Genomic DNA, 11,613 nt, shown 5'->3' on the forward strand with positions numbered 1-11,613 from the left:
AGTTTTACTGTTGTAATCCAGGCAAGGAAAGAACTGGCTGCAGAATGGAAACAGAAAAATAAAATTTAAATGTTGAAAAACAAATAAAAACAGAATGTTGGAAGCACTCAGGTCTGTCAGTAGCTGTGGAAAGAGAAACGATTTACATTGCATGTTGGGATCCTTGTTCAGAACAAATACTTGTTCCTTTGAAGAACACCTTCAAACCTTCATTCCTTGAGTGCTCCACACTAGAGTAAGGCATTAATTTTTGCCAGTTTTCAGTGTACGTTTATTATCAATAGCACTTTTGTCTTTTCAGTAGGGCTTTTATTACTCAAATTACAAATCATTTCAAGAAATTTATTTCCAAAAGTAATCTATTGTGACATTCCAGAGGCTCACTCTGTTTGGACATTCCAGAAGTTCAATCAGCAGCAGAAGCAGAGCACAGTGAACACAGAAGGGACAAACTGGGCAGCCATTGTTGGGAGTAGGGTAGTGGTGAGAGTAGGAGTGTCAGGCTTTGGCTTAGAAGAGATGTTGGCTCTGAGTAAGTTTCTATGAAGATTCCCTTTGTTTGTCTTTCTCTTCTGTGTAGTAAATGGCCATTGTGTGTTCTTCATGCTGGATGTTGGAGTCCTGGGAGACCCAGAGTCTCCCAGGGAACTACATATGCATGAAGTGCATTGAGCTGCAGCTCCATGAAGACCGTGTTAGGAATCTGGAGCAGCAGCTGGATGACCTTTGGCTTATATGGGAGAGTGAGAAGATAATCTATCAGAGTTACAGGGAGTAGTCACACCTAAGTTGCAGGAGGCAAGTAGCTGGGTAACTGTCAGGAGAAATGGAAATGTTAATAGGTAGTTAGTGCAGAGCACCCTTGTGACCATTCCCCTCAAAAATAAGTATGCAGTTTTGGATACTTTTGTGGGGAATGCCACGGAGACTGGTTACTGGCACTCAGCATGGGTCTGTGGTGCAGAAGGTAAAGAGGGAGAAGAAGGGAGCGGTAGTGATAGGGGACTCAATAGTGAAGGGAAAGAACAGGAGATTCTGTGGACGTGAATGGGACACCTGGATGGTCTGTTGCCTCCCAGGTGCCAGGGTCAGGGTCACCTTGTGTCTACAGCATTTGGGGGTGGGGGGGGGGGGTGAGCAGCCAGATGTCTTGGTGCATATTGGTACCAATGACTTAGGAAGGAAAAGAAATGAGGTGCTGAAGAAAGAATTTATAGAGCTAGGCAGAAAGCTGAGAAGCAGAACCTCCAGTTTAGTAATTTCTGGATTGCTACCTGTGCCATGTGCTAGCGAGGGTAGAAACAGGCTGCTTTGGCATGGCTGAGAAGCTGGTGCAGGGGAGCAGGGCTTCAGGTTCTTGAATCATTGGTGTCTCTTATTGGGGGAGGAGGAGGCAGAACCTGTACAAAAAGGACAGGTTGCACCTGAACCTGAGGGCGACCAATATTCTTGTGGGCAGTTTTTGTTAGAGTTGTTGGGAAGGATTTAAACTAATTTGATGGGTGGGAACCAGAATAAAGGGACTCAGGATAGGACAGATGGTAAAAAAGCAAAGATAGCGTGCAGTCAGACTGTCAGGAAGGGAAGGCAGATGATAGGACCAAATTGCAGTGAACTATTAGGGATGCAAAATAAAAAGGGTAGTGAAAACAGTTCTCAGTGTTCTATCTCACTGCATGGGGTATAACAAATAAGATGGATGATCTTGTTGCACCATTACAGATTGTCAGGTACGATGTTGTGGCAATCACTGAATCATTGCTGATGGATGGTTGTAGTTGGAAGCTAAATATCCAAGGTTGCATTTGAATCAGAGGGATAGGAAGGTAGGCAGAGGTGGCTCTGCTGGTAAAGAATGGCATCAAATCAGTGGAAAGATATGACATAGGATCGGAAGATATTGAATCCTTGTGGGTTGAGTTAAGAAAATGTAAAGGTAAAAGGACACTGATGGCAGTTATATACATGCCCCCCAATAGTAGCTGGGATGTAGACAACAGGTTACAACAGGAAATAGAAAAGGCATTCATAAAGGCAATGACGTTATGATAGTCATGGGAGACTTTAACATGCAGGCCGATTGAGAAAATCAGGTTGGTAATAGATCTCTAGACATTGAGTTTGTTGAATGCCTACGAGATGGCTTTTTAGAGCAGTTTGTCGTTGAGCCTACTAAGGAATCAGCTGTACTGGATTGGGTGTAATGTAATGAAACAGGCGATTAGGGAGTTTAAGGTTAAAGAACCCTTGAGCCAGTGATCACATTAAGATTGAGTTCAACTTGAAACTTGATAGGGAGAAAGTAAAGTCTGACAGAGCAGTATTTCAGTGCAGTAAAGGAAATTAGTGGTATGAAAGAGAAGTTGGCCCAATAAACTGGAAGGAGCTGCTGCCAGGGATGATAGCAGAGCAACAATAGCATGATTTTCTGGGAAAACGAGGAAAGTGAAGGACAGATGTATTCCAAAAATGAAGAAATACTCAAATGGCAAAATAGTATGACTGTGGCTGACAAAGGAAGTCAAAGCTAATGTAAAAACCAAAGAGAGGGCATACAACAAAGCTAGAGGAAGATAGAGGATTGGAAAGCTTACAAAAACTTACAGGTAGCAACTAAAAGAATCATTAAAGGGAAATGATGAAATATGAAAGCAAGCTCTCAAATAATATCAAAGTGGATAATAAAAGCTTTTTCAAATATGTAAAAAAAAGAGATGAGAGTGGATACAGGACCGCTGGAAAATGAGGCCAGAGAAATAACAGGGGACAAGGAGATGGCAGATGAGCTAAATGAGTATTTTGCATCAGTCTTCACTGTGGAAGACTCTAGCAGTGTGCCAGATGTTGGTAGTGTGTGAAGGAAGAGAAGTGAGTGTAGTTACTATTACAGGGGAGAAAGTCACCCAGACCAGATGAACTGCACCCTCGGGTTCTGAAAGAGGTAGCAGTAGAGATTATGGAGAAACTCCACTCTTTTTTTGTTGTAAATCAATGTTTAGAAGACGGATTAGCTGGCTTTGTTGTCAAGTTTGCAAATGATATGAAGATTGGTGGCGGGGTAGGTAGTGTTGAGGAAACTGGTAGGGCTGCAGAAGGTGAGGAAGACAAATGCAACGTTAGCATTCATTTCAAGAGGTCTTGAATACAAGAGTAGAGATGTGATGCTGAGGCTTTAAGACATCGGTGAGGGTCCAGAGAAGGTTCACAAGGATGATTCTGGGAATGAAAGGGTTATCATACAGGGAGCATTTGATGGCTCTGGGTCTGTAGTTGCTGGAATTTAGAAGGATTGGGGGGGGGGTGCGGGGGAGGATCTAATTGAAATCTTTCGAATTTTAAAAGGCCAAGACAGAGTAGATGTCAAAAGGATGTTTCGCATCGTGGGGGAGTCTTGGACAAGAGGGCACAGCCTCAGTATAGAACAGCGTCCATTTAAAAAAGAGATGTGGAGGAATTTCTTTAGCCAGAGAGTGAAAAATTTGTGGAATTTGTTACCACAGGCAGCTGTGGAGGCCAAGTTGTTGGGTGTATTTAAGACAAGAGATTGATAGGTTCTTGATGGAATGTGGCATCAAAGATTATAGGGAGAAGGCTAAGGAGGGGTAAAAAGAATCAGCCAGGATTGAATGGTGGAGCAGACTCAATGGGCCAAATGGCTTAATTCCGTTCCTACGTCTTATGGACTATTATTTTAACCTGAACCATTATGTGGACTCCTCATTTTCATGTCAAAAGTGAAGATACACAAACTCCTTCTGACTTTTCTCCCATGGTCCACTCTCCTCTCCTATCATTTTTTTTTCTAGCCCTTTAGCTTTTCCATCCATCACCTCCCTGTTTCTTATTTCATCTCATCTCCCCCACCCACCAGCTTGTACTCGTACTCCTTCCCCTTCCCCCCACTTTTTATTCTGACATCTTCCCCCTTCCGTTCTAGCCCTGATGAAACATTGACTGTTTATTCATTTCCATAGATGCTGCCTAACCTGCTGAGTTCTTCTAGCATCTTGTGTGTGTTGTTCTGGATTTTCAGCATCTGCAGATTCCCTTGTGTTTTATGTACTTTACACTGACTAACCTGTTCATCAGTGAAATTCAAGTACTTGTGTAGAAAGTCATACTGCCTTGCTTAAAATATATTGTAACAAGTTGTGATTTTAGTATTCACAAGACCTGCTCACAAATGCATTATTCTTTGGAAGCATGGAAGCATTTTCTCCAGGCAGAGATTGAAATAAAAAGTACCCCCCCCCCCCATTATGATCTGGTCTATCATTGTGCACAGTGTTCTGAAAAACATCAGCTAGCACTATGTTGATTTCAATTTGGTTTTAGTTCTGTTTATGTTATGATATACTTTGATTCACACTTCTACTCACGGAGCAGCACTAGAATCACGAGTGTTCCTCTCCCAATGTTCCAGTGTTGTGTAACTTTCAAGCAATCAATATTCACTTCCAGGTTAATCATTCCTTAATGATAGGATTGCAGAAGAGTACTTTTAATTACTTGATAACTTTAAAAGCAGTTAATTTAATACTGCTGTTATTTATAATTTGTTTTTAATGGGCTCCAATATGAAGTACAGTAAAGTTATTTGGCATTGATAGTACTGTTTATTTTATGTTTAGTGTCACACTGACCCAAATCTGATGTCTAGTGTTGCTGCAGCCAGATTTTGTTGCAAATTATTCAGTTTGACAATTTGAAAGGTTAGATAAGAGGTGATTACTAATCTATTCATGGGTAATAACTTTCTCAATTTTGTTTAATCATATTTAAATTTATAAATGCCAGTTGTAAATAATCTGCAAATTAACTCCTGTATTAAAAATACATGTTCAACTTCACATCAGTTATGTTCTGAAAGCCTTTAATAATCTATTTTTATAAAAAGGATGCCATGGCCATTAATGCTTGGTATTTTTATTTGCTTCTATGAACTTCTAAATTTATATTTCATCTGTGCTGTGTTAGGTGCTGCTAGTTTATCAGTATCTCCACGTGAAATAACAAGAAAAGTACAATTTGCCTTATAATTACTACTTATTAACTGGTACTGACTAGTATGCATGCACAGGTACTTCATAATGATGCAATTAGCCATAAATGTGACACTTAACTGGTTGACTAGCCTGTCGCGTTCACCATTACTATGAATGAATGTTAAGAATAACAACTCAGTTAAGTCTCTGAAGTTGCCCCAATGTCTAAAGATACTTGCAGCAATCTTGACTTGAGTTTTTCGATACCGATGCTATGTGGCACCGCAGACTACTTTGTCTCAGTAAGTCTACATGAAATCTACAGGGAAAATAAAATTAACAGTACATACAAGTCAATAGTTGTATTCAGTGCATTATCAACCAAAGTCCCATTTTAATTCTTGTTTTACAGATATTGGGGGACTGACCAATGTATCTCAGTTGGAGCAGTTGAACAAGCGTTACTGGTATGTGTGCCAGGATTACACTGAGTTTAAATACCCACACCAGACCAATCGCTTTCCTGAACTCATGATGTGCCTGCCAGAAATACGCTACATTGCAGGTAAATTAAAACGTGGTAATGTAGCAGAGATCAGCTACACTTACTTGGTTTATTATTACAATCACAGGATACTTGTTCATCTTGCAGTGAAGCTCTGACTGTTGCATCTTCAACAAAAAATATCATATACAAAGTGAAAATTTAATTTCTGTTAATGCTAATTGTCTTTTGAACACATTATTAGGAGAGAGTGGCAAAAGAGCCTATGTTTAAAAGAAGTATTGATTACAGTAGATTCAAAAGGAAATGGTACACCTGTTCTGGGTACTTTTTCCACAATGGCCCCAGTTGTATTTCAATGGTTTCCTCCACAAGGTGGTTCCAAAAGCTATTGGAGTGGCACTATAGTTTTGTACCAGCGAAGTCAATCCTATGGCTTTTGATAATTCAAAGTTCTGCTACTGCCGATTTCTCCGGGTAACCCAAATGGATACACCTCCTATGCATCTTGATGTGGGTTTTCACTGTGTGTCCCATCTGGCCAATGTACGCTGCTCTGCATTCACAAGGAATCCTGTAAACACTAGCCATCCTGAGTCCCAGGTCAAATTTGACCCGCATAAGCTAGGGTTTGATGGTATTAATCCGGTATTTCTTCAGGATCCTGGTGATCCTTCCAGAAACCGTGGAACTATAGGGAAGACAGGTAGTAGCAATGGGTTCCTCCTTGTTATTAAATTTCCTGGTTTTTCCATTGGCCCTTTTAAGGGCCCTATTGATTTCCTTCACCTTGTGGCCATTCTGTAGGAATGTCATGTGTGATCATCTTATTTCCTCATAGACACTCTCTGGGTCCGAAATAGTTTTTGCATGGTTAATCAAAGTAGAAAGAACCACTCTATGTTGGCTGGCTTGATGGTGACTGTTATTGTTGAAGTGTAAGTTTGTGTGAGTGGGTTTCCTATAGACGCCATGCCCGAAGCTACTGTCCATGTACCCCTAGACATATTCTTTGTATGTTGAACTTTAAGGCAAATGGTATGGAACAGTTTAAAGCAAGGAGCCAAGCTATGGTGATGATTCATAAAGTCCATGTTCAACTCTGTCTTACAGGTAAACTGGTCAATATTCCTTTGGAACAGCTGCCTCTGCTTTTCAAAGCAGTCCTGCACTCATGTAAAACCAACACAAATAAAGAATGAGCCGTCAGCCTGTGGCCCTCGAATTTTCCATGCCTTACTGCCTCAGGTGAAGAAGGAATACAGACGGGGAATAAAGTTGACCAAGGTTCGGAGAACAGGGAAAATCCTCAGATTAAGAGTGAAGCCTTGTGACTCTGAAAACAGCTAGATTTTACTTTTATCTATTTATTTCACGACAGAGTTGAATGTATGATCTTCAACGCAGTGCACATGCTTCTGTACAATGCAGTTAATGCATTTCCTTGCAGTTTACGGTATGTAGGGTCTTATTGTTACAGTATTACCATTTTAGATCTAGTTGAATTTTTTTATATTTTTCGGGGAGGGGGCTGAGCAAAGATTTGTTTTATTAAGACTACCTCAATAATGAGATGACCATTTGTGTGTCTCTCCATTTCAATATGCCTTAAGGCTGTCTCTAAAGCGGTCCATTCTGGCAAGCTGCTGCCTTGTTACAACAAATCGGTACTAACTGCAATCAGATCAATTGCAAACTCTTTATTTCCAGACTTTGCAAGAGGTTTTATTTAAAATTTTTTATATTTGTTGTGTGGACATCATTTTTGTACACAGGTTCAGTGGGGATCCTACAAAAGGATGGTGCAATAAAGTGCATCCAGGCGCTGTAACCAGGCTATTTACAGTGGTTTTTTACTGATGAGTGAGGCAGTTACAATTGGCATCTAGTGGGGAAATGCAATTATTTTTCTCTTATAAGCTAATACTTTATCAATATTACATTTGGTACTGATGCAGATGCATAAGAAACCGTGCCATCTTGAAATATTTACTGTCAACCAAAAAGCCCTGCTAAGCTATACAGAAATACTGATAATATGTTATTAATATGGTTTTTCAGAACAGACAGGTTGCCATGGTCAAGGATCAATAGTCAGTATGTGTTAAAAACCAAAGATTTCATGTACCGGAAATGGTAAATACATTTCAGAATTATTATGCATTGTATGTCTAAAATGTCAAGCAGTTATAAATTATTTAAATCCTTGCCTAGGGATAACATTAGAAGGAGCTAAAATCTGAGTTTTAAAGTTATATTCTTATTGGACTTTTGTAAACTTGAAGTACAAGGCAGCATTGCTTCCCAAGGCATGTGTACCTATATATCTTCCCTGTCAACACCATATAGAGTAGTCATTGGGGAAAAGCTGTTTGGCAAGTCATATTATCGTTTCCAAAACATTATCGTGATCCTGTTATCTATTTTTAGACTTGTGGGTGAGGGAATAGTTGTCCTAGAATTCTTGCACAATTAAGAAATTCAGAGCTATACAGATCTTCTTTCAGATAATCAAAATCTGCAGTACTTTATACACCATCACTATTTGTACATGTTAAAGATTCAATATAAGTCACTGACATTTAGTAACATGGCTCCATCGTCTCCCCATCCATTCATTTACCCTTTAAATAAAATACCCTGTTGACATATTTGTAGAGCCCAAATATTAGTTAAATCAATGGAAATACCCTGTAAAGAACCTTTTTTTGCAATTTCACCTTCTAAGTGTATTCATGGTCTGGCTGAAGAATTCTCTCAGTTTATATAATTATTTCCTTTCATCTCAAAGTTGCCAAGAACATCAGAAACTTCTTAAAAACAAAAAAAATCTTAGTGCTTTTGAGATGCAGGGATTTTAGCAGTTACTCGTGGGTGCAGTTAACTTTTTAAAGTAATCAATCTCCCTTCAAGATTCTGCTGGTTTTATTCCTAACTGTACAAGCATACACTATTACACACTCCTAATGTGAAATAGATTTACATGGCATGTTTGACTTCAGATGTTCACAGGGAAGATTTGTAGGTGCCTGTTTTACCTCAATACTTTTTTCATTTTTTTTCTCCACTAGTTAAATCAAGAAGACCTTTTTATGAGAGGTATTCTTTCAGCTCCCTGTCCTAATTTGTGATCACATTAAATTCAATCATTCCTGCAGCCAGACTCCAGATATGCTCAGTTTAAGGCAAGAGATTCATGCCATTTTTCAGAATAGTGGACTCATTTCTGATGAAAAATATTTAAAATTGCATAAGCTATTGATTTGTTTTGCAAAATGCTTCTCACCTGCGTAATCATTCTGTTCAAAAAAAATGGTCAAAGCCATTTAGAATTGGCATGGAAATGACTATCAAAATGCTCCAGAAATAGCTATAATATTTGTAGCTTAATATGCTTGAAAATGGACATACCTGAACTCTCCAATGCAGGCGTCTTCATCATATTCGTCCACAAGTCTTTAATGGCTTGTTTTAAAACAGGGTAAAGTGAATGTGTTGTGTTGCATACAAAAATTACTCAGGTATTATGATGAAAGTAGATGAACTAGTTTTAGAAGTAGAAATTTTGATCCACAAGTATCTTTCCCTTTAAATTGCAATTGAGGGCAATGGTTGAAAGGCTGGATATTTTACAGGGAATTGAGAATTTAAATCTTGCTTTAATACATGGGTGAGCATGGATGACGTGAGACCAGTTTGCAAAATCAAATGCAGCTGAATCTTGATGCATTTCCCCAACAATGTGTGCAACATTTGCCAAGTAAAGACTCAGAATTGTTTGTTGCTACCTTGCACTCAACACAGCAAGGGCTTTTGATCTTTATCGCATTGCAATACCCACCAAAAAAATACAGTACTTGAATGATAATTAGTAAAATACTGATATGGTTCTAAGTTACACATCTTCCATAATTGGAGATGGGGATAATAAATGGGAGACATTAATTGGTTACAATTCTGAATCATGTTATTTGTAATGGTACTGTAACTGTTACTTGTTGGTGTGTTTTACTTTCCCAAATACAAAAAAAATTGACAGAAGCAAAAATTTAATTTATTTACCTGATCTCGTAGCCATTTCTAGTTAATATTAAATAACTTTATCATTATTGGAACTACTTGGTAAATGTGTAATACATATGTTTGAAAGCAGCCAGTAAATGTGAAATAATTGAAATGAAACCAAGGTCCAGTGTGTGGAACTAAAAGTATTTTGTATCACTGTGAAAATGCTTCAGAATGTAAACATAGAGGCAGCACAGTTAGTTTCATCAATTCCTTCAAACATGATTGTCCAGACCTTCAAAGCAAAATCCCTCTTTAAACTTGAAATTTATTTCTACCTTTTGTTTTAATTATCTTTTACAAGTTTTTCTGTGAATGTGGCTGAAAGTAAACCACAAATATTAATTATTTACTTTTTTAATTGAGTTAAATTTTCAAGTTAGATGTTTGTGAAAATGTATCTCTTTCTCAGGATGATAAGCGGCAATCAGTCCTGCTATGTAGCCAAAAGCAGGAGTGGGGAGGTTAGGGTGGGGGGGGGGGGGGTGGGAGGGTAAGTTGGTGTATAGTGAAACTATAGAAACAAGTAGTGTTTATAGAAGATGTTTAATCCTAAGTGACAAATAATTAATACAGTAGCATAATAGTGGCTTTTCCAAGGGTCATCACTGCCTTGCACGCATTGCAGTTTGTAGCTCAGGGATCTATATTTAAATAAATGACCTCTGGAAAAAACAACTTTATGCTGAAAACTACTTTCATGGACAAATTTAGGGCTACCAAGTCGTATACAAGTGATTTAAAAAATAGTTTGACTCAAAGTTAGTTACTGTGAGTAAATTACTACTTTGTTCTCATGTGGTTCCTGCATAAATGTCCAACCCAGGCTGCTAATAGTGGATTCATATGAATCTTCTGGTTCATGCGTTAGAAACTTAGCCATTTATTTTGTCCTTCCATAAAAAAGACTTTGCATTATTGTCATCATTATTCATTACAAATTGATATTTCCCTCAGGGTAGTATAACGTGACTAATAAATACTTCAATAATAAATTTATTTTGAACCCCATTTCCATTGCTTTTAAAGTCCTTTGTTCAAAATATGAATTTACATTGACAGGACTTTAAAATTCTGTTTGCTTTCAAAAATGTATTTAAAATATATAATTACTACACATTTGGGTATACTTAGTTAATGGCATCACTCGTGAAAAAATACTGTTGTATTTGATGCAGTTATCAACAATTAAGTGTATTTCTTTAGGAGTTATTATAGAACCATAAATAGACCTATTTACCTACCTATTCCCAGATGCCCATGAAAAGGCAGTGATGAGATACTACTTTGATCTGCTGCAATCCTTTATTTTGCTACATTATAACAACGTAGCACAGGTCATGACGACAAACTAATTAATCCCATCTACCTGTTCATGTGTCTGTTAAATATTGCTTTATCTGCTTCTTCCATCTTTTCTAGGCAGCAAACACATTTGGTTAGTTCAAGTTTATTGTCATCTGACAGTAAATATATACAGCCAATGTTCCTCTGGACTACGGTGCACCCACAAACATATATAAACCCACAAACACAGCACAAACCAAAATATTAAACTATAAATTAATAAAATATAATTCAAAAAGCATGTAGTAAGTGTTACGGCATTCTGTAACATGGTAACAACTAGGATGTGTTAATCTCATTTAGTCCATGAGGAACCTACAATATTCAAGTACATTACTCAAGAGCAGGAGCTCTGTCCCCGTCCTTGGATTCCTCCACATTGTCCACTGCTGATCCATATATCGTGTGTACCAACAATGTTTATTTTCAAAGCATTTAAAAATGAAAGGTTGTTTATTATTATAGTTCAAACAATTCTTTGACACAGTTCAAATTTCTTAAATGCGAAAAGATTGATCTGCCCACATTGTATTTGGGCTTTTTTTCAAAATTGTTTATCATATTAGCCAACTGATAAATAACAAACACAGTAAATATTGTAAAATAATTTAGCATGAAAAGCATTAAAAATAATTACACTATTTAGCAAAACATTTTTGGTACCTAAAGCAAGTCACAACATATAGCAACAAACTGAAGGGAAAAAAATAA

General features: G+C 37.8%; 1 protein-coding gene across 4 annotated transcripts in view; it reads left to right on the top strand.

The window, feature by feature from the left end:
- The window catches only part of LOC132407433 (nuclear receptor subfamily 6 group A member 1-like), a 297,024-nt gene extending 287,042 nt beyond the window's left edge, over nucleotides 1-9,982 (top strand). For all 4 annotated transcript variants that reach the window (XM_059993924.1, XM_059993925.1, XM_059993926.1 and 1 more), the window contains 2 exons: nucleotides 5,398-5,550; nucleotides 6,604-9,982. In XM_059993924.1, coding sequence (XP_059849907.1) covers nucleotides 5,398-5,550; nucleotides 6,604-6,692 — 242 coding nt within the window. In that variant the 3' untranslated portion in view covers nucleotides 6,693-9,982. The remainder of the gene's footprint in view (nucleotides 1-5,397; nucleotides 5,551-6,603) is intronic.
- Nucleotides 9,983-11,613: the final 1,631 nt, after the last annotated feature.

This window comes from Hypanus sabinus, chromosome 18, assembly GCF_030144855.1.
Source record: "Hypanus sabinus isolate sHypSab1 chromosome 18, sHypSab1.hap1, whole genome shotgun sequence".
Taxonomy (NCBI): Eukaryota; Metazoa; Chordata; class Chondrichthyes; order Myliobatiformes; family Dasyatidae; genus Hypanus; species Hypanus sabinus.